The 23940-nt window shown below is 34.1% G+C and overlaps 1 protein-coding gene across 2 annotated transcripts; it reads right to left on the bottom strand.

Moving 5' to 3' along the window:
• Window positions 1-10746: 10746 nt before the first annotated feature.
• LOC131015839 (NAD-dependent malic enzyme 62 kDa isoform, mitochondrial) lies at window positions 10747-23044 on the bottom strand. Of its 2 annotated transcripts, XM_057944277.1 has the most exons (20): window positions 22646-23044; window positions 21845-21941; window positions 20597-20715; window positions 19843-20010; window positions 19263-19391; window positions 18611-18671; window positions 18075-18178; window positions 17913-17996; window positions 16459-16565; window positions 16272-16383; window positions 15968-16081; window positions 14935-15000; window positions 14701-14773; window positions 14531-14617; window positions 13561-13615; window positions 13404-13475; window positions 12005-12067; window positions 11810-11924; window positions 11059-11149; window positions 10747-10968 (listed from the first exon to the last, which is right to left on the bottom strand). In XM_057944277.1, exons 1-19 carry the CDS (start codon window positions 22829-22831, stop codon window positions 11075-11077), a joined length of 1887 nt encoding a protein of 628 aa, XP_057800260.1. In that variant the 5' UTR covers window positions 22832-23044; the 3' UTR covers window positions 10747-10968; window positions 11059-11074. The 2 variants fall into 2 exon arrangements, with proteins under 2 accessions (XP_057800260.1, XP_057800259.1); XM_057944276.1 differs by having other exon boundaries at window positions 10747-11149.
• Window positions 23045-23940: the final 896 nt, after the last annotated feature.

Genomic DNA, 23940 nt, shown 5'->3' with positions numbered 1-23940 from the left:
GTCTTATATAGATTAGTGTAGTTATATGGCCATTTTGAACATTTACTCATAGGGTTTAGATTTTCCATTTAGGGTTTAGATTCTTCATTTAGGATTTACATTCTACATTTAAGTTTAGATTCCTCATTTAGGATTTAATCATCGAATTATACTTTTGGCACTAATATTACCATCTGTGCCAAAAGTACCAATTCACTTGATTTTTTTAATTTATGTTGGTACTTTTGACACAAATATTGTCATTTGTGTCAAAATACCAATTTATTTAGGGGGGTTTTTTTTTGCACTAATAGTGTCAAGTATACCTAATCCACGCATAAATTCAAATTCGATCAATTCTAATTAAGGATAAAGTAGTTTTAAAACATAAAAAATTATTAAAATTTGTATTTTTTAAATGGGTGGCCAAATATTATGCTTTATTATTCAAAATGACTATATTAAAATGGAACTCCAAAGTATACATGTGCATTCATTATTTTCAATGACATATTGAATGAAATAACGCCACGTAATAGTAAGCAACATTTCATGAAATAATGATGTTTATGTGAAACTCTTTGAAATAAATTTGGATGGTACAAATTGCAAAAATATCGCAAAATTATGGTATAATTGCAACATTCTGAAATTCATACTGTAATTTTACAAGTTGGTGGAAAATTATACTATTCTTCCATTTTTCATAAAGTGTATCTAATTTATCATTTTTGTCGGTCCTTATAAAATTATTTTAATTTTTATAAGTTTTTCACTCATAATAAAGTGAGACTTTTACTCTACTTACAACTCATTCAATCACTTTATTAAAATTCATGTCATTTAAAAGTAAATACTGAAGATGGAGTTGAGTATTAAATTTGACAATTAACCCTTTTGTTAGGGAGTTATTTCATTCTAACATCAAGTAGTGGCTATAGTGGCTAACATCAAGTAGTGGCTATATTAACCAGGGGGCTTAGCCCACTGGCCACCGAGTCCTCACTTAAGTGAAGTGACCCGGGTTCGATCCCTCTTGGGAGCGAATTGGAGATTGGGGAGATATAAGGTGGATTTTGGTGAATGGAGAGATAAGGTGGTTCTTGGAGTGGATGGGGAACTAACTACTAACATCTAACATGACTTTGCCCGATCAAAAAAAAAAAAAAAAATCAAGTAGTGGCTATATTTAAGTAGAGTACTATGAAAAATATAATGTTTAAAGGGGTTATGGCCAAAAAATACATGAATTTTGAAAAAGTTGCAATTTTCACCTCATCTTTCAATTAAGCCCCAAAATACATGAATTTATATTTTTGTTGTAATTTTCACATAAGTTTGACTTTCAACGAAATTAGAGCTTAATTGACAATCGAAATTAAGTCAAATATGTTAATTTTTGTCTTGTTAGACCTTCGAGCTTCTAAATACTCGTCATTATTAGAAGTTAGATCAACATCAGGTGAATTTTCGACTGTCATTAAACTCTAATTTCGTTGAAAGTCAAACTTAGGTGAAAATTGCAACAAAAATATAAATTCATGTATTTTGAGGCTTAATTGAAAGTTCAAGTGAAAATTGCAACTTTTTTCAAAGTTCATGTATTTTTTTGCCATAATCCCATGTTTAAATTATACTCCCTCCGTTCATGAAAGAACTTCATAGGAGGGAGTGACACAGGTTTTAAGAAAAAATATTGTTAAGTGTATTGAGAGTGGATAAAAGGTAGTTGAGTGTATTGGGAGTGGTGAAAAAATGTTATAATTAATATTGGGAGTTGTGAAAAGTGAAAAGTAAGAGGATTATAAGTGGTGGAGTATAGTCCAAAAATAGGTAGGAAGTTCTTTTGTGAACGTCCCAAAAAGGAAAGATAGGAAGTTCTTTCGTGGACGGAGGGAGTATATCTTTCGTTTAAAAAAATAAAAATTGTACTCCTTGGTACTTGCATGAGGAGAACTGTTACAAAATTGAATTTTTTTCAGAAAGTATATATTTTCAGATAGAAAAGCACAAATTCTTTAACAGTGAGATTGTGACATATTAAAGTTGAGGAGAAGTTATGAATGACAATAATAGCAATTTGCAGTATTTGTTATTCAACGACAGCAATAAGAGTTGCAAATGTTGTGATTTTACCAAGTGTAGATCTGATGGATTTAAATTTAATCGATTAAACTATGAGTATTATAAGGTGGAAAAATTTAGAATTGGTATATAAATATAGTACTCCTATTCCTATATAGCCGTTTTAGTGTGTCGTAGCTTTCTCCGTTTTATCTTTCATCACGTTTTTGGCTTTTTGGTTGGTTGGAAATATTTGAAGGTAACGTTTGGAAAATTTGAAATTTGAAAATGGAAAAGTGGGTCAGTGTGGATTACACCGTTGTGGTGTGGCCGGCGATTGGCGGTGGAGGGACCCGCTCAATTGCTATACAAAATTCAAGCCCCCCCCCCCCCAAAAAAAATGTTTGAATACATATACTATGTGAATTGACATAAAAGTCCTCACTCTAGTTACGTTCGGACGTAAGAAATGATTAATGAGTCATAGTTGTAAGATAATAAAATATGGAGTATGAATTATTCAAATTTTAATTATAAATTACTATTAAACTTTGATTAAAATAAGTGAAAATTAATCTACACTATATTAAAAAGGAAGTTCTCAATTTGAAATTGATTTCAATGACAATTTTGAAAATGCTTTTAATATGAAGGTTATGAATTAAATGATCCGTTCACAACCCCACTATTTCTCACTCATATTCTCCCATATCTAATTAAAGTATTTAAGTCCACTAACTCACGAAAGGTTTATTTACAATTCTATAATCTGTAAAAAGGTTTATTTTCTTTTTCTTTAACTTTTTATTCTTTGTTTTATTTCTTTCTAAAATTATGAAATTCGCTTAATTATAATATATTTAATATGCATATCAAATTAAAGATCACGATAAAAGCTTTAATTTGATATATTTTATGTAAATATTTTATTTAAACTATAAAAATTATATTTATTTAAAGATTTTTTTTTAAAATCTCTCTCCTCTCTCATATTTTTTTGAATAAATCTATTTTTAATTATTTTTTATTTTTAACTTTTTTTTGTCTTTACATAATATCAAAAATTATTATTGTGAATTCTTTTCTATTTTTTCGTTTTTCAATATTCAAATAAAGTATATCTAATTAATTAGAGTTAATTTTTATTGTATTTATAAATATGATATTGAGTTGATATCAATTTTATATAAATTTAGAAATATAAAAATGTTTCCCGTGCAAATGCTAGTTAATATATAAAATCTTATTTTCGGGCATCACTGCCCAAGTTTTTGTCTTGTTATTTATTAATATACGAAAATACAATTTTCAAAGGGTAAATATCACTTTAAACCTCAAACTATTTTCGCACTATATATCAATTATATCCTGAACCATCGAAATTAATTTTTTTAACCTTGAACTATCAATTTTGTATCAATTGTACCATTGGTTCATTTTTTTAGCTTCAAAAATTTGACGTGACTCACCGGATACCTCAATGTATTTAGAATCATTCTTTTTTTGACCTATATTATATAAACGACGTGATTATATGCATTACTCATTAAAAATTCAAAGGATGAAAAATGGATAAAGGGTACAATACAATTGATACAAAATTGATAGTTCAAGGTTTAAAAAATTATTTTCAATAGTTCAGGATATAATTAATAATGCAAAAATAATCTGGGATTGAAAGTTATATTTACCCATTTTCAAACGTTAATTTTTTTTTCCGGTAATTTCTACCAATTTTATTTTTCAAATTTAAATGAACGAGTCTTCAATCTTCATAATTTATATTTTTCAGTAGTGAAACACAAAGAAATAGCAACAATTTTTGAAGGGTGCCAGTTAGAGGTGGTAAACGATTTCGGTTACGGGTTAATCGAATCGAAATTTCGGTTAATCGTAATTAAAATTGGCCGAAATTAGTAATCGTAAATCGAATCGATTAGTGGTTCGGTTAACCGATTAACCTAACCAAAATTAACTGATTTTTTACTCAAAAAATGAACAATGTATTAGATGAAAATGTATAGATTGTAAGAAGACAAATTGTGCCTGCTTCACTGTTGCAGAAAACTGATCGATCAGTTTTAAAAACATGTATAGACTGCGAAACTTCCTACAGTATAAATGCTTGCGCTGAAGAATTGTATAACCATACATAACTAATAACTAATGCAGAAGGTTTTCAGCATAAATACAAAAAAAAAAAAAAAAAGGAATTATAAAAAGATTTGCTACCCCTGCCAATTTTTGGAATGAAAAGGAAGCCAAACAAAAATCGTTAATCAACTGCAGAAGTAGCTCATTTAATCTTCACATTGATTCTCAATATCTTTGAGAGATTTTTAAGGAGTAATATTAACGAAACATCCAAATTAATTAATAGATTTGTCTTTCTTCAACGATAATTTTGTGATGAGGAAATCCTAGATTAAAAAGATTGAATCCTATTTGAAATTTTGAATCTTATCATGTAAAATTAATTAGGTATTTTTAATTTTAAAATAAATAGATAATATGTTTTTTTTTTATATAAATTAATCGGTTATCGGTTAAACCGATTAAACAAATTACAATCAAAGCTAAAATCAATAACCGAACCGAACCCATAAATTTCGGTTATCGGTTAACCGATTAACCAAAAATTTAATTCGATTACGGTTATAACCGAATAATCGGAACCGTTTTATCACCCCTAGTCCCAGTCTCTAAGAGAACTCTTATAATGAAAAAATATTAGATAAAAACATATTATCAATGTCAATGGACATAGAACAAGGTTTGATTATTATTTTTCTCTAGGTTTAATTTTTTTTTCATTTCTAGATTAATCTAAAATTAAAAGTAGGAAAAATAATTTCTACATACATGATAGTCACTCACCAAACTGATATTCTGTAAACATAAATTGCACGATACCTAACAAATGACATGCAATCTACAAGATAGAGCTTTGGCAGGGTTTTGGTATCTAATCAAAACATTAGAATTTTCTCAACATCTTTTTGTTCAATCCTTATCTCGCAACACTAGTCAATCATGCCAATTGATCTGCCCTTTTGTTCTCATCCTGCGATGTATGTTCAATGTTGAATTCTGCAAATTTTTGACTCAAAGCCTCGATCTGTTGTGCACATTTCATCATCTTGTCATCATTTACCTTGTACGCACCCAAGGTTTGTTGAGAAACCAACAAGGGATCAGAAAAAACCACCACTCTTTTTACTCCCATTTTCACTAGCATGAAAGCCTCGATCTGTTTCCGACAATTGCTTAAACCACTGTTGGGTAGATCCCGACAGAGTAGTTACAAATACATGACATCAAACACAATTCGAATACTGATGTAAAAGTGTCATGTTCTCAAACCTCATCAAGTGTTCCTATGAGTTAGTAGTATCGTTGTACTCATAATTAATCGGCTTAAAACGCCCCGGGAGAGGGTCTGCTTGAATCTCTTTTGAAAATGGACTCCAGATAGGTCCCATGTGAGGGATGACATTTTTCATTTGTGTGTTCTGGGGAGGCATCATTGATGTTGCCTGACTATATCGATCTCCACTAGGGGTACCACGGCTTCTGAATTCCCCCCACAGTCATCTTACCCCTCCATTCTCTCTGGGAAGGATTCATTCTTGCCGGTGAAGCCCTACACCTGGGCGCCAAGAGCGCTTCATCCTTAGAACTCTCTGTTTCTGTATCATGTATCTCAGTAGGTGTGTCTCTATACACCCGCTACGGGATGTATTCTCAATCTTCTTTTTCTTCTTCCCCAAGTGGGTCGAAGATAGTTTCCCTTCTAGTAGTATCTATCCTTGTAGTCTTGTAGAAATCATTTCGGCGGAAGCATCCCACCATTCTTAGAAGGTTTCGTGGGGTCGCCGGTGGAACAACATGTTGAATCACGACTTCTTTCATCGTGAAAGATATTCATATTGGGGATCACTACAACACCTCCTGGTGCCGAGGACCCCGAGGTTGTTTCTATCATAGTTGAGCTGGTCGTTCCTCTGGAAGGAACACCTCCCCCAAGTAGGGTTGTAAATGAATCGAATATTTTTGCTCGATTCGAAATTGCCCTATTCATATTTGAAATTATTCAATAACAAATATTATATTCGATTCGATTCAATTAGTATTCAAATACGTATATGAAATTATGATATTCGATTCAATATTTAAAAATTATAAAATTTCAAGTTTAAAGGTATTATGTTAACAATATTAAAACTCATTACATCTGAACCTCACGCAAATTTAAGTCTTTTTTAATTCAAAAACTTAATTAATTTTTTCTTATGACCCATTACTAATGGGCCATTAGTCCATTACCAATTTTCGGCCACTAAAAAGAAATTAAATATTAAAAAAATAAGAATCAAAGCATTCATTCGAATCATTCCTTCTCTTTAGGTTAACATTTTTTCTCTCTTCTTTCACTCCTCTTTGCCCTAATTTCTTTCTACCGTCGTCACGCCACAATCGCTGCCCTACCACTGGCCTACGTGCGGCTACTCCCACCTCTCATCTCTCTCTGCTTCTAACATTGGTCACCGACTCTTCGATGCCTGCAATCGCCAAGCTCCTCACACTTCTCTGTCATTGTAATTTTTTTTTCTATAAATTTTCTTTTTGTTCTTTATTGTTCTTATAATTCATATGGTAGTTAATAGTTATGGTGAAATACAAATAAATTGTTTGTGTATTGTGAAATATATTGCCTTTTACATTTAGATTGTTTGTTTGTTTTTGTTAATTAATCATTCATATTTTGCTATTGTATGCTTTGTTTAGTTATGTTTCTTTTATGTTGAGGCATTTACGAGCAGCGAGATGTGGCGAACTGGAAATTAAGCTGATTACTCAGCCTGAAGAAAGCCAAATCTAGCTGCATTTTTGGAGCAGCAACCTATCTTCGAAATTGCTTTCTTGTTAGGAGGAAGAACCTTTTCGTGTTATTTTGACGAATTTATTATTTTGAGGAAGATTGTATTGTTGATTCAAACAGTGGAATCATTATTTTGATGTATGTTTATTGGATGCTTGGCATTTGTTGTGTGTTTATTAGGTGAAAATATTGGATATATACCTATATTATTTTGAATATCATTTAATATATATATTTTTTCCTTCAGAATTTTGAATCGAATAGTTTCGAATCAAATAGTATGAAAATTGAATCGAATATTTGTAAAAAAATTATTTAAAGTAATTTTAAAAAACAAATCGAATCGTATCGAATAATTCAAAAAACATATCGAATCGTATTTGGTATTCGAAATCGAATCGAATATTAGAAAATTTTCACGAATACGAATCGAATGTGGTGATATTCGCTTCGATTACAACCCTACCCCCAGGAGAACGATGAACATCGTCAAAATCAGAACTCATGTTTCGATGAATCGTATCCCCCATGCCTATATAGAGCATAAAATTGTCGAAAAAACATTAAATATTACTTTTACCTTTATTTGGGAGGTATCACCAGTAGATTCATTTGTACAAGAATCAAACCAACATAATCATAGCGCAAAAATTATAATTATACATAATCACGCCATCACATTGAACTTCATATCACACATGCCAAGGGATCTTGGCCTATATATTTCCTAAGCATATGTAACACGTCATTTTCCCCAAGCACTAAAATGCATCGTAGATTATTTCACAAAAAATAACATAATTGTCACACATGCTCCTTATATCTACTCGGGAACGAACGTTGGAACAACTATACTCCAAGAACACATGATACACATGGAGAAAATAGTACAATATCTTTAACACTGATATTTTTTGCACGCAAAAGTAAGATATTCATAAGAGAAAAAAGTGTAACATCACGTCTTAACCGATGACTTCCCACAGACGCCTCCAGTTGATAGTTGCATAAGAAATATATACGTATTGTTAGTAAGACTGATGGTGTATATGTATAGACATGGGGAATGATGGGAATAGTGGATTTTACTGAAGATCCTTGAGTATAGAGCGAACTTTGTGAATGATGGGGTTTGCTGACTGATCTTGTGAGCTTTGCAGGTTCCCACTAGATTTGTCCATAGGCTGCAAAACAAAGGGCCGAAGGCGGGACTTCCGGTGAGCACTCGGACGCCTAAGTCAGTGTTATGAAAACCACCGAGAAATGAAGCAAAAACGTGTGTGTAGTTGTAGTGAATGGAGTCTACATACCATGCTTTTGAAGGGTGGGGTTTTTATAAGGTTTTAGAGTACCTGAATGGTAAATAGGTAATCCACTTCAATGGGCATGTTGTTCTTTGTGCATGGTTGTCGCTCTCTTTCTGCTATGCCCGTTGCCACAGTAGATGAGACGTGGCATGTCACATCAGATAGGGGACCATAGGCAGTTATGCACATCTTGCGGACGTCCTACCTGAGGGATCCTAGATGATCCTTGAAGACCTTTCCATATGCTAACCTTAGGATATCTTGTCGTTTTTGTATAGACGTTCTTTATTACGTTTATATCATCTAAGAGGTTTCTTATTACATCCTTAAGTATTCTATGGTTCCTCTTTTGGATATTTTTTTTTTCAAAGGGATCCCTCTGGGCTTGAGGCCAATGACGAGATCTTTAGAATGTTCAATGTATTTCGTATGGTCAGCTCCGTAGGGTAGTTATTACCCGCACCAGATTAAGCCCCTTTATTCATTCTTTGTAATTTATTTTTTCTAAATGTGATCAACGACTTTTTTAATGAGTTGAACTTTTTTTTTTTTTTTGGACTTTGTCAAATTTAATAAGTATCTCTAATAGTTTGTAGTTTTAGGCCTCTCAAAATTTATTGTGAACTAAAACTCATCTCTAATCATCAAACTTTAGAAATTTGCACATTGAGAGAGACACATGTTGGTGTTAATTATCAATATATAACTACATATATTGCAAAAATAAACTAACTAACTCTTAAGGAGTGGATTTTGAAAATAGCCACTTTGGAATAGTAAATTTAAAAAATACACACTAAGATAAAAAATGTAAAAGTTAACCACACTTACCATTTTACCCTTGCATATAAAAATTTAAAAATTGCTCGCGAATTCACAACCAATCGAATTCACAGCTATCATTAATTTTGGTTGTGAATTCAAGCTTTGAAACTCGAATTCACAACTGAATAACTAGTATTGGTTGTGAATTTAAGTTTTAAATTTGTATTCACGACTAAAAATAGTGTTAGTCGTGAATTCACAACTATAAATAGTGTTAGTTGTGAATTCGTGTAAATTCACAACTAGAAATAGTGTTGGTTGTGAATTCAAGTTTTATTGGTTGTGAATTTACAACCAACGCTGGTAATTCAATTGTGAATTTATAATTCAGTTGTGAATTCATCGAGTTAGTTGTAAATTCAAGAACATTAACTAGACAAATTAATTCAATTTTCACACAGTTTTCATATCCCCTATTGCTGAACAAATTAGCACGCATATTATTTACTTTATTTACATTATTTATACTCTATCTCCCATAATGATATTAGTAGTATATTTTTATATATTAGGGAAGATCTGCGCACACCCGCTCGCTCGCATCTTCAAGCTTATCGTAGAAGTCTATCCTTTCCTATTGCTCCGATCAGCGCTGCCACCGCTGTTAAAGAGCCGGTGAATAGTCACCGTTTGACACCTGCTCACCTTCTCATCCCTCAATTTTTGGGTTTATACCCACGCTTCCCCTCAAAAGCGAAATTGCAGCCACCGCTATCTTCACAGAGTTATGGCAAGGCCAAAGTCAGATCGTGAATCTTGAATCGTCAAACCAGATCGTGAATCCTGCCAGTAGCAATTGACGCAGACCTTGTTGCCGAATTGCGATGGGAGCTCCCGGAGCCGTCGTGACGCTGCCATACAATGTCGGATCAATCCTGGATCGACTACATCGCTGTCACCTTCGACACCCTCGGCCTTAGGGGCAATTTAGTCATTTAGCATAAAAAATGGGTAATTTTTTAAAAAAAATATTTGAGTTGGTAAATTTTAAGTTTACTAAAAGAAAATGACTACTTTCATATATTAACTCTTAAGTCAATATCAAATTATAAGTTTTAAAAGTAAAATAATTCAATATTCATATGTCAATATCAAATTATAAGTTTTAAAAGTAAAATAATTCAATATTCAATATGAATAGTAATTTACAAGTATCGGTGTAAGAAATATACATTGCCAAACTCTTGACTCACATTACAAATGCACAGTGAGATCTAAATCTAAATTTAACTGTAGGATGACAGAAGATATTATCAATTCAAACAAGAGTAGCAACAAACAACAAATTTGGAATTGAAAATCAAGAAAAGGAAAGCTATCGAATTAAGAAGGGAAAATGTTTGTACTTGAAGTTGCACTATGTTTGTGCTATTTTTGACGATGGTAGGCATTGGGCAATAGACGCAGCAGTGTAATTTAATTTCCTCCATAATAAAGAACTTAGTACTGATCTTTGATTTTATATTTAAATCTAAAAAAGAACTTCATACTCAAGATTCATTATAATACTACAAAACATAAATAAAGTAGGAGGCTGTAATCAATAGTTAGAATCAAAATTCTCAGTACTCGCCTAGATAAGAGTATGTTCACTAGAAGCAATATTTCAAAATATAAAAATGTGCCAAAACTCAGAATTGAAGTTCCGCACCAACAGAGTCGAGATTAGTGTGTGCAAGATAAGCAATATTAAAACTTAAGAGAGTACTTCTATACGTTGCAGCAATATGATGTTAGGCACATTAGGATTGCATTATAATCTGCAAACTCAGAAGCCATTCGAAACATTCAAGCATTATCATCATCCTACATTGTGACATCTCTATAATTGTAGATTTACAAATTTATAACATCTACTAGAAGTTTTCTAGCAATAAATATTGGTAAATGCATAGATACAGCTGAATCCACCTGCAAGAGTGGTTATTGTGTTCATTGTGGCAGTGACATCCGAGCTATATGTTGTTGCATATATTTCACCAAGTGTAAGAAATCAGTTACCTCATTAGAAGCAATCTCAATCCTTCTTATAGACCAGTTTCGTGTAATCAGGATTCCACATATTGTTCTGTATGTAAGTTCTAATTTCATCCTGCACCACAAATCAAACATTATCAATATCATCAAATCCTGATGAATTTGGGCAGCTGTATAGATTTCACACAGAATAGATGTTGAACTAGATTAATTGACAATATGGTCATATTCCGGGTGACCAGAATCAGCAGTCATTTATCATTCAAGATGAGAGTCAGCGTCTGACATTCAGTCCTGCTACTGAATTTCACTCTCTTAGAGATGATAGTACATAAGCCTTTCTGCTGATTTTTGGAAGTGAAGAAATACATTGAATTTGACCTCTGAAGGTGAATTTAGCAACAAGAATCTATGACAGATACCAAAAGAGATTGGATTCAGAAATGACTAGTCAATGATTCTTGATATTTCAAATGTGATCTATGGTACTATCCCTGTATGTATCAAGTCCTCTGAAATCTTGGATATTAACTAAAATCTTAGTCAGCAGGATCACGTCACTACAACCAAGACCTGCATTGTCACCACTAAATAGTACCTCCTGCCCCACCCCCCAAAACAGAAGAAGCTCCAAAGTAGATATAGTGACATATTATAAATTTAAGGTTGAAGGAACAATATCCAGGCATGGCAAAAAAAAAAAAAAAGCAGAAGCAGAAGTAGAAGGGAAAATCGAATGCATATAGAATTTGAAAATTCAGATAGCTTTATTAACCTGATTAAGTTTCTGAAGTTCCCGTGCATCCATCTCACGATATCCTTCTACCAGGTCTTCTTCTATGGCTTCTGTAATTACCGCTGCAGCTACTTCCTTTGTTATATCACGTATGCTGCTTGCATGTATTGAGATTTAGTTAGGAGAGAAAGTACTGTACTTTATTTCAAGGAAGAGACAAAATTCGCCGAGTACCTGGAAATCGACGGATAAATAATCCCTTTATGTACCTCTTCCTCAGTCATATATTCAGCTAGGCTGCGGTTGTAAAAAATAATCTTAGTGAAGACTTGACTTAATACTTGATAGGCAAAAGGTGCTTTTAAATGTGAGGACAGTTATACGAAGAACTTTGTAATAATCTTAGTGAAGACTTGACTTAATGCTTTATCGTTCTCTATGTTTAGAGTACCTTGTCATAAAAGTTTCAAGTTTTCAACATCTTCAACAAAATTACAACTTGTTTCTGTTTTCATTATATATAAGCATTAATTTCAAAGCGAATGGCCTATTTAGTAAAGTACACTCAAATTTATGACATTTCTATATGATGCTTCTCCATCTGTACACTCAAAGCGAATGGCCTATTTATGCATGTTAGTAACTGAAATTTACTAACAATTAGATGCTTCTCCATCTGCAGAAGACCAATATACGTATTAAATACTACTCCCTCCGTCCCATAAAAACATGCATAGTTTTTCTTTTTCGTCCGTCTCATAAAAACATGCATAGTTTTTCTTTTTCGTCCGTCTCATAAAAACATGCATACCCCATTTATAGTAATAATTCTCCCACTAAACATCACAATCAATGTGGGACCATTTCTCCACTCACACCACACTTTACATGATTTCTTAAAACCCGTGCCATTCCATACTATACATGTTTTTATGGGACAAAGGGAGAAATATTTTCTGCAGCATAAAAAATGAAAGGATCAATTAATCATCACTCTCATTGTAAAATATCATTTCAATCATCTCTATGAGATATCTAGACACAAATTCTTTCTCATGTAGAGTTTGATGCAAAATTAAAGCTATACTCAAAATTTAAAAGCTATATACTTATGAGATATCTAGGCACAAATTCTTTCCCAGATAAATTATTTGAGTTTAAACACCTTAATAAGTCTTATGCACATGCTTATAAATATTAGTATTTTTAAGCACATGCAAATGTATTTTCATTTTCTTTATAAGACAATTACCAATATTACATTCAATACTTGTAATATCTGATTAATTTCATTTATCAAATATATCATAATAACATAATAATGTCAATTTATTTCAGACTGTCAAATGAGTTGTGTCGCTTGACCAACGACGAAACAGGAGGGACAACCAGAAGATTGGACCCTATTGTCATCATACTTTAGTCACACTTTGGGCACTTTAGTCACACTTAACAACAATAAAAATGAAAAACAACAATAAATTTTGTTTTTAATTTCAATTAGTCTGGATAGATCATGTAGCTTATAAATGAGTTAGGAGTTAGCGAAGGTCAAGTGCTGTCAAGCCTAGAAAGATTTGAAAATCCAAAAACGAGAACAGTAAATTTTAAAAGTTGGAAGTCCATGAAGTACCATTCAGCTGCTGCCTGTAGCATCCCATCTGAGATGATCTTAGATCCAGATAGAAGCGTTCCAAGTCCAATCCTGCAACAATGACCAACATCATTAAGATGAAGAACTGCTAAGTCTAACATTTATCCATGATTGGTTACAATTTTCAAAATCTAACCCGGGGAAAAGGAACATGTTATTTGCCTGGTTGCAGTGGCCAATATGCCCATTCCCTGTGCATTTTAGCAGTCAGTAAAAGCAGAATCATGAAGAGATCCATCTACAGTAAGTGATTTTCCTGTAAACTTATAGTCAGTAACGTTTGAATAAAGATCTTATACATCACTTCATATTCTATGTCTTACATACTGCTGGAATTATATATTTAGTAGATTTTTTTATATGGCTTTCTGGTGTTAGGTTTTGATTATATTTCCTAGTTTGGGTTGGTCTCTTTTATCACAAACAGGTCCTTTATTGAGCTGATGAATATACAGAAAATGAGTCCAATATGTTTCCCACATATCGTTTAACCCATACATGCAAGGAAACATCTTTCTAGTCAATCCTGTCAGAATGATACCATACTTTTTACATTCTTTAATTTGTTTCTTGATTCAGCAAAAATTGATTTTAAGTCGATGAGAGATGAGGATGGGGCCAGGGTAGAGGGGTTTACATACACATTAAGCGAAGAAAACTTTTGCAGCAAAATGGAATTTTGTGGTATTAATCAGGAAAATACTAGTACTAAAAAGATAGGTAATGTGAAATGTCAATCACATGCAACGGTAAACTCGATCAAAATAAATTAAGTTTACAAACGAAGAAGCATTTTTGTGGAAGAAATTTGAATAAAATATTCTGCAAAGCGTTATATCACTCAAGGTCTAGAAAATAAATTTTGCAGGTTGGACATCAAGCTTCATCACTCCACAAAACAGTTCAACCTCCTTCTGGACTGGAACTCCAACAGATACGTAAATATTGAAGACGTAGTAGGCCAAAGAGGCCAGATAAAATTAATCTATGGATACTTTCACATGCTTAATACTTCCTCTAAAGTCATCTACTTCAGCAAAAATCTACATCTGAACGGAATTAAAGGAAAACAAGGTAAGCTGCAGTAAGGAAGTCTAAAAATGTACCGAGGTCAACATTATTAAATGGACTTCCACTTCCAAATATGATGTGGTCACCAACTATGGAAAATGCTTCCTCCGGGGTGCACTCAGCTAAAAAAGGTCAAAAGGATTTTGTCAAAATACCAGAAGAGAAATGCCGACATAAAATAAGTTTTAAACACCATATGCAGTACCGTTTTTAGTAGGGTTAGACATTGCAAAAATTGCTGGTCTGGTAGAAGTTGACTCTTTGAGAGCTTCTAATACCTGACAATCAAAAGATTCAATTCTGAGAAAAACTACTTGAACTTATGAACTTTGCTTATGGAAACCAACAGAAAGAAAATAGGTTAAAAACGTATAGATATAATATTCAGAACTAAAAAAGTTGTATAAAGAGTAAATAGCAAATGAATATGAATTTGTACCTCTTTTGAGAATAAACCTCCAACAGCTGACAATCCAAGAAGTACATCTGGCTTTACTTGCCTTACCTGATTAAACATCAGCCAGGCATTTGTTAGGCAAGATTATATCAACCATCTAAAATATGTGCATGTAATCATATAAAATTGTCCCAGCTCTCCCTAGAAGTCTTGAACTCAGTCATATGACTCATATGTGATAGAGGTGAGGTCAAAACCTCCCTTGTGCTAATTTATCACATCAGAAAAGAGTTTAAATTGTTTTAAGGTATATGTTAAAGTTTTCTCTTTTCCTAATTATGCATGTGCATGATTGAGGACCTGAAAATGGTCCCGTTTGAGTTGTCCAAAAATTCTTCATCGCTAATCAGGAAAGAGAAGCATGTCAGAGAATATAACGGACCAACAAAAGCATCAGAAATGATATCTCACGGGCTTTTTACGTCAACCATGCAAAGCTTCTCACATTCTGATGTTATGTTAGGATGCGAGAGACAACCAAGGCTGGCTTCCTAACTCTTCAGTGTCTTATTTAAATATATTTGTACTGGTAAACTAATATCACTTTAGTTGTCAAATTTTTCAAACATGTATTGCTGAGAATTTTCCATATAGAAACATAACAAAATAATGTCAAAGAAGGAAATAGTTGAAAGAAACATTGAAAAACTGCAGTTCCTTAACTCCAAAAAACAGAAAATGCATTGGAGGCAACAACCTTACAACTGAGCTGGCACTCTTTTGCCTTACAAGATATAAGCAGAACAAAGATCAGGCTGGATCAGGAAGTTCATTAATAAATGCATGTTTCGGAATAGTATCTGTAGGATACTAGGTCATGTTCCACAATTAGTCTTGCATTTAAAGTGTCATATGTGAGCTCTTATTAATTCAGACATAGCCAGGGACCTAATTGTCGTGTTAGCCTATTGAGTTGCACATTGTTCTACCCCAGTAATTAGAAAGACACTATCAGATATTTAACAGTTAAGACATCCAATCTTCAAAAGTAGCTGAAGGTTTAATATAGACTGACCACTTCCGCAAGGCTAGCCCCTTCTCTCAGCCCTTGGCGCTCAATCTCTTTGACCCTCCTAGCAAATGAGCGGGCATCTGGATCAATTTTTTCACGAGCTTCCGTTATAAGCCCCTGAATTATGTAAGCATTACATATTTAATATTTTGAGTAGTTGCTGCTGGTGAAAATTTATGTTTGAATGGAAAGATGGAAACAAACAACACTGTTCTACATGTTCAGACTTATAAAACATTCAGGAACTGTTATTAGAAACACAAGTTACGAATACACACACTGACGAATATGGGAGTAGATCACTCACATTAGCATCGACAACCCAAAATTGACTCCTAGCACTTTCAAAAGCAATGTCAGTGTCTCCTAGCATTCTCGACATTGTTTTCCTTGCAGCATTCAGGACACCTATTCCAGCACTGCAGCCAGTTTGCAGCCAGTTTCAGTGATCCTTAGGTGGAATGAAAGGAGGAAGTAATTATAATGGTAGGTACCTTCCAGCACCAGCAACAACAATTTTCATTCTAGGGAAGTCAATCATTGGTCTTCCTTGTGCTCTGACTGCTCCCAAAAGACCCGCAAGAGCAACCCCTGCTGTTCCCTGGTTCATTTAGTAGTCATTAGATGACAAACACACAATAATAGGGTTATCAATCATAAGGAAACATATTATGATTTGCACCATCAGGTTATTGAGAATCATTTATTCGTTAACAGAACAAGTAATCATCACAACACCAGCTCCTCAGTTCATTGTGTTTAGGATCTTCAAAGATGCATTAAAAAATAAGATTTGAACAGCACAAAATTCTTTCTTCTGCTTCTTGGTGGTTCTCTTAATAATTCTCCACAAGAAGCTGAGCTGATTGGAAATCTGTAATTTTTATAACAATAAACTTTCTAGGACAAGTAGCTCTAGATTTAATTCTTTTCTATTAGGCATGACTTGCTTAGATCAGAGCAGAATAGTCAATCAACCATCTGATGAACTTAGAACTTCATTTTTATTTTTTCTTACTCTTTTTTTAGTGTAGGACTTTAAAATCTTGGTTTCTCATAAAACCTGACAGCCTTTTAATTTATGCCTCTGTTCAGGTGTAATATTAGCTTGTCAGTGGAATGGGCATAGATGACGTGAAAGATCAAATCATTAAAGTTTTCACTGTTGTTATAAACTTTCAAATTTTAACAATGATATTTTTGAGTTCAATGCCAACTGTAAAGCTTTATTTCTCCACAATTAGTATTTCTGGTACAGTGGTACTGATATCATATTAGCTGATTTTTTTTCTCCACATTTTGTAAGTCAGAAGGGAATAAAATATTACCAGTTACCCTCCTATCCACTATAATGACCAAACAAAGTGATTCATAGCATAAAAATATGGATTCAGGATGTGAAAATGAGCTGTTGACATATCCTCTCATATACTCGAAGATAGATGATACTAGATATTAAGTTCATCTTAGTGACCTCAGTAACCTTCCCAACCCTTTCAAAAGGTTCAAATTGTCAAGGAATTGGAGTTGATATGAAGAGAAATATTTTTACATGATTGTAAAAAAGTGAATTACAACTTACAACCACATTCATTACCTTCAAAAGTTTCGCCTAATTTTCTGAAAGTTTTTCTTTAGTTATGTCCCATACTAATCCATTTATAGGTGCAATAACTGAACTATGCCCTCGGTAGCTCAGGATTCACAAATCATCTCAGATAAGTAGTAGAGGCATATAACTATCGCATCTGTGGCCCAACAATTACACAAGATCTTGGGAGCTTGGTGAGTCGAACTACTGACTCTTTAAGGACTTTATACCAGTTCCAGTTAATGATTTCTGATATCATCTAATACTATGCCAAATTGACATCACTAATAGCATCTGAAGTAGTGTAGTCAACCCTCAAGAAATCTAAGCAAAATCATCTGCACACGAATTACATACCTGAACATCATCATTGAACATCCTGTACTCTTTCCTATAACGCTGTAGTAGGTTAAAGGCCCACTTACTTTGAAAATCTTCAAACTGCGGATATCTGGTGCATTAATAACTTAGAGGAGAAACTTTTTAAAATTAATCAATAAACTACACTAAAAACTGCACCTGGACAATCACATGAGGCCAACGGGTAAAAACTGCTTCCATGAATTCGTCAATAACTTCAAGATACTCCTCTCCATCAAGGCGATGCTCTTGCAATCCCAAATCTGAAACCAAAAAGAAGGTCATTGAACTTAAAGAACTAAGAGTCAGACATACTAACCACTAAAAATACAATGACTTTATATAATGTTATCCTAATAATTATTTGGAGATTTATGCAAGCCATGACAGCATAACACAAATTGAATAGTAACATGTTGGACAAGATACTCAAGTAGATTAGGGAAACTTTCACCAGTAAAATCTTTGTTATAAACAGATATATCGTGATTATAAGCAGAGGCACACTGCACAATTAACAGAATTCGAAGACCATGAGACCTGCATATTAAACATTTGCAACATTGAACAAGAACTGTGGCAGAATTAATGTGGAGCCCTTGAGAGGTAGAATAACTATAAAAATTCAGAATGCAGGGTAAAATTCGTATCATCATGTTAAATAAATATGATACATAAAGCATTGAGCCACTTACACAAGGGATCTTTCAGAAGGTTCTCATTGTTGGTTCCAACGTCAATCATGACAGGAAGTACCTATGAAAATACACAAAACCCAAAAATGGATTATCAGGACATCACTTGAGAGAAAAAGGATAGTAAGATAAATTGACAGTAGTATCTGTTCACTAATGGCCTATCCATTTCCGTTAATTCTTTTTCTGTTAGCTGGAAATCATGATAATTGATAAGGCGGGGAAATACCAGTGCAAAGAGATCAAAACCACACTAAGAATAAGATAAGGGCATGAAAATAAACTACATACGGGATATATTACTTGAAGTTTCCTAATTCCAGCATAAATAGTACAGGAGAATATACAAAATCAACTAGAGTATTAACACTAGATACTCACTTCTTTTATGTTTTCATCCTTTTGCAGAGAAACTGTCAACAAGCTTTTTTCGATGATTTTTTAACATATAATTAAAAGTTCAGGTTATTATGTGTTCAATGGTTTCACTAACCATACACATATCAGTTATATAATTACAAATTATAACATCCCCGATTCCTGTACGCTGTCCTTATAGGCTTTTTCTGGTGTTTCATTCATAAAAACTTGGTAGCATTGGCAACAACCCAAGATTTAATTGTGATACAGTAGATAATAATGCACTATGTACTCTCTGTGGGTTTATCCCTGCAGCGGCGACATAAAGATCCAACTTTCCTATTGCAATTCCGATTCCCTGAACTCCTAGATCTCCAAGACCCAGTATCCTGCTTCCATCCGTTACAACAATCATATCCACCTACATGAAAAGGATATTTTCAAAAGCAGTAACTTGAAAAAGGAGACAAATTTGAAAGTAGTAAAAAAAAAAAGAGACAATACTCCATGTAATAATAGTTCGTGCTGTTTCTTTTGATTGTATTAAATGTATGTAATCATTAAACGTAAGGCAGCATGATCAATGCTCCTTATTAAATCCCCTGTGGTGCCCATAAGACACATAAGTAATAATCTGTAGTCCCTGGTAAGAATATACATATATACATAGACTACTTTTAACCAAATTTAGTGGACAAACAGCAATTAAGAACTGGAAAGCTTTAAACTTAGCCATCCACAATGGATTATTTCAACCAGGATATTGTTCATATTCAACATGCCACCCAATACTTAGCATGCTGACATGAAAAAGAAAGATCAGTTGGAATAGTAAAGGGGCAGCAAAAACAAACACAAAAAGTACTTCAAACCTGTTCTGCTGGCCAGTTGTAAACCATTGACATCATTTCTCCACGATCTGCTGCACTAAAATACATGCCCCTAGGTCGCCTAAACAGTCCACTGTACTTCTGACAAACAAGACCAACTGTAGGAGTATAGACTATTGGTGCATATTCCTCGATGTTGTCAATAAGAACCTGTTTTTATGATATCAAAATGAGATTTGTCATAAGAAAGAAATAATATATTTCCCAAAATCTTCATCTTATCTCTTACCATGAATATATAATTTTACTTCTAATTAATGTAGACACATCTAGTAGGTTAACCGGGAACCGACCTTCATGTTTGAAAGAGCATTTGTAAAATTTTGTGTGATCAAGAAAGGTTGAATATTTGTAAATTGTAATCTCAGAAAGGACTTCTTTTGTATGTTAGCCTGGTGCTATATAGACTTCAACATCTCACTTGATGGATAAAGATAATCTTCAATAGTTTGTATGAGTGAGCAATTGAATGGATAAGCAAGTAAAATTTGATGCATGTGAGACCATAAGAAGTTCAAAAGTTCTAACTAAAAAATCATAATTAATGGATCTATGGAGTAACTTTTTGACTCTTGCACAAGTCCAAATCAATGTTAGTTGATGAAGATCGGTCCATAAAGGCTTGGTGCCAATTTTATACTTGAAAGTAATAAATGTGACATTACCATAGTAAATAAATGTCATCATGCTACAAATGTAGTAAATAGAAAACAATATATTGGACTTGGTAACTGACCTTATAATACATTGTCTCATTTCTATCATGCAACCTGTTGAGAATTCGCCACTTAGCCAAGCTGTATGGATCAGATGGTCCATCTCTAGCACTCTGCTCAAGCCTCTTTAGATCGGCCACTATGATTTGAGGAAAAACAAATAAATAGGAGATACTAACCTGGGTTTTAAAAAGCCCGAGGCGCACGAGGCGCAAACATGCCTCGGAGCCTAGGCGCAGGGCTTTAAGCGCAGGCGCGGGCTTTTCGTAGGCGAGGCGCAGTAAAGCCTAAAAAATTCTAATATATTTACCTAAGGTAAGTGACGAACTGACTTCTAGAATTTAGATAATGGGTAATTCACTAATTTGTATATAAATTAATATTTAATAGATTAGTTGATATAGTACTAGAATATCCTAATATTTTAGAATAAATGATATACAGCTGTATACCTCCTGCACACCACACTAATTTGCCTCACACTTAATTAATAATATTTTATTAGAATAGTGGAATATCCTAATATTTTAGAATAAATGATATACAGCTGTATACCTCTGCAGTCTGCACACCACACTAATTTGCCTCACACTTAATTAATAATATTTTATTAGAATAGTGATAGACAACTGTACTGTTTTATCACATTTACTTTTGCCTTACTTTTGCCTTAGTGAAAGTGCGCCTAGGCGCGCCTTTTGCGCTTTTGTGCGCCTCTGCTGCGCCTCTTGTAGGCTGCAGCGCCTTCCCTTAAAAAGCCCACCCCCCCTGCGCCTCGCTCAAGGCGCGCGCCTGGGCGCGCCCAGGCGCGCTTTTTCAAACCCAGATACTAACACAAGCACTTGTAGCTCAAAATCATAACTCATAAGCTCAATATCAGCACACAACATTTATAAATAAGATATTTAATCATAAAGCTCCTCCAAATTTCATCTAAACCGAACTGATGGCTTGATCCATCATCCAAAGCTCAGCAGAATTTCTTTTTAGCTGGTGAGCAAGCTACAAAGTATTAGCTTCTAATCTAGACCGAGACTAGAAGTACTTTCTTCTCTTTTTGCTTAAATGCCAGTCAATACAACGACCAACATCACTCATACAGGACCAAAACAGGCACAAAACCAGAACCCTAAACAACACTAACTGCTAAAACCTAATGTATGCCTCAGACAGAGTTTCGTTTCATTCACAACAAATGGATTTGATGCATTTGTCTGGTTGAACACTGCATAGAAAGATATCATGAGAAATGGTGGAAGGAAACTTACTAAAGCGTTCAATTTGTTGTTCAGGACTCATGACATTTGGAGGCAGTAACCCACGGAGGTCAAGGCGATCGCGTTCTGTCATTGAAAATGCAGTACCCTATATTTATGGAGCATAAAAATTTTACAACTTAACTTCCAGAATGTTGGTTTACCGCAAAAGGGAAATAACCAAAAAGCATCTTGAGACACTTGAGAAGTGCCAAATATAAAATGTAGAAGTATAAACCATAATTTCTTCTGGTTTTGGAAAGCCATTAAATACCAAAAATTGAAGAGAACACTAAATTCTATAGCAATAAGGTTGAGTTGGTTTCATCGTACCAACAGAAGACATTAAACAAATCCCAGAAGGTTAAAGTAATAAATATGCCGCATGCATTAAGCAGGTACTTGTCTATCATGTTTGGTTAAAAGCCTAATGTTTATCGGCTGCATTCATCTTGTGAATACTACCCAACCAACAAAGTTTTGGATTACATTCTGCCCTACTGCACAATCTATTCTTGACAACACTAACTAGTTATCTGCTTTACTTCCCAATTCAGATGCAACAAATCCACCAATCCACAAGAAACACTCAAATTAAACACGTACAACCAAACAGCTACCAAAACCAAAATCAACCAACTCATTACGTCCAAACAAATGAAACAAAAACCTAAAATCTGAGTCAGAAAACAGCATCATCATCATCCCTGGAAACACACTTGATAATCCTTCAAACCACATACAAGATCCTCGAGATCTCGAGGATGCAACACTCTCCAAATCCCAACAAAAGCATCATCATTCAATGTTTACCTTGTTGAACCACGGATCGTGGAGAATATCCAAGCTGCGCTTGTGAATTATGGTCGGACGGTGGCCCTCGGTCGTCGTAAAAGATCTCGCGCCGCCCGAATTCACGGCGTTGAGAGCTCCCCGCCGCGATTGTAAGCGCTTCAACAGCGCTGACGAAAGCGTCATCTGGCGAGAGAAATTCCCCATAATTTACGCAGAGAAACAGCAGAAGGAAGAAAAATCCAATCCACTTGAGTGTATAGCTACAGTAGTGAAGGAATTTATATCTCCATAGACAGCTTGAATACGACGGGAACTTTGAACAGTAAGGCCCATGACAAAATCAGTTTTGCTAATGCCAGAGTAAGCATTGTCGTACATTGTTCATGAATGGTTGTACCTCATTCTGGTAGTAGAGGTTGAATGATTTGTCAGTTAAGACCTTATTGCTGTAAATGGAAAATCGTCGGTTTTTAGAGTCAACGGATTTACCCATTTGGAAACTTAATAAAACCGTGTACACGTATGATTCGGATTAAGGTCATTACACCAAAATTCATATTATTAAATCGATGGGAATTATAATTTAATGATATTAATAAAATTATAAAATATATATTAGTAAATAAATTATTGACTAAAAGCTACTATATCTTTCTCAATTTCAAAATAACATATTTAATTTTTAGGGTGAATTGCCATAAAATTCAAAATGGAAGTTTTTCGAAATTTCGCGATATTCTCATCAATTTAAAAATCAGCGTAGAAATACATGAATCAATAATTTGTTCTTAATATTTCAAAAATTAAAAAACATCCGACGAGATGACATGGCAAACACCTATGACATGTCAATTACATGCCAATCAGCTATGACATGTCATTATTTGATTTTTTTAATAATCTTATTTATTTATAATTAATTTAAAAGAAAATCAAAAATCACCTACCCTACTCCCCCCTCCCCCCAAAAAAAACCCCTCGCCTACCCCCAAACACCCTGACCCCCCCTGAATGCATCCCCCTTCTTCTCGATCTCTCTCTCTCTGCTCCATCAAATCCACCACCGCCTTTGACCGTCCACGGTAGGAACATGTCAGAGACAAGGCAGTTGGATGAGGTCGTCTACGGGTTGTTGGATGAGAGAGAGGGCTTTGAAGAACTTGGGGAGGAGCTTCACGTCGGAGGTGACTTGATCGAGGCTCACGATGTAGTTGGGGAGGCCGGAATCTCTGTGAGGGAATCCGATTGTGATGAGCTCGATTTCGAAGCTGGAATGTTGGGCCTTCTTTACTGGGTTGGAAAAGACAGGGGTG

This window comes from Salvia miltiorrhiza, chromosome 3 (assembly GCF_028751815.1).
Source record: "Salvia miltiorrhiza cultivar Shanhuang (shh) chromosome 3, IMPLAD_Smil_shh, whole genome shotgun sequence".
Classification (NCBI taxonomy): domain Eukaryota; kingdom Viridiplantae; phylum Streptophyta; class Magnoliopsida; order Lamiales; family Lamiaceae; genus Salvia; species Salvia miltiorrhiza.
This window is presented reverse-complemented; position numbering and strand designations above follow the sequence as displayed.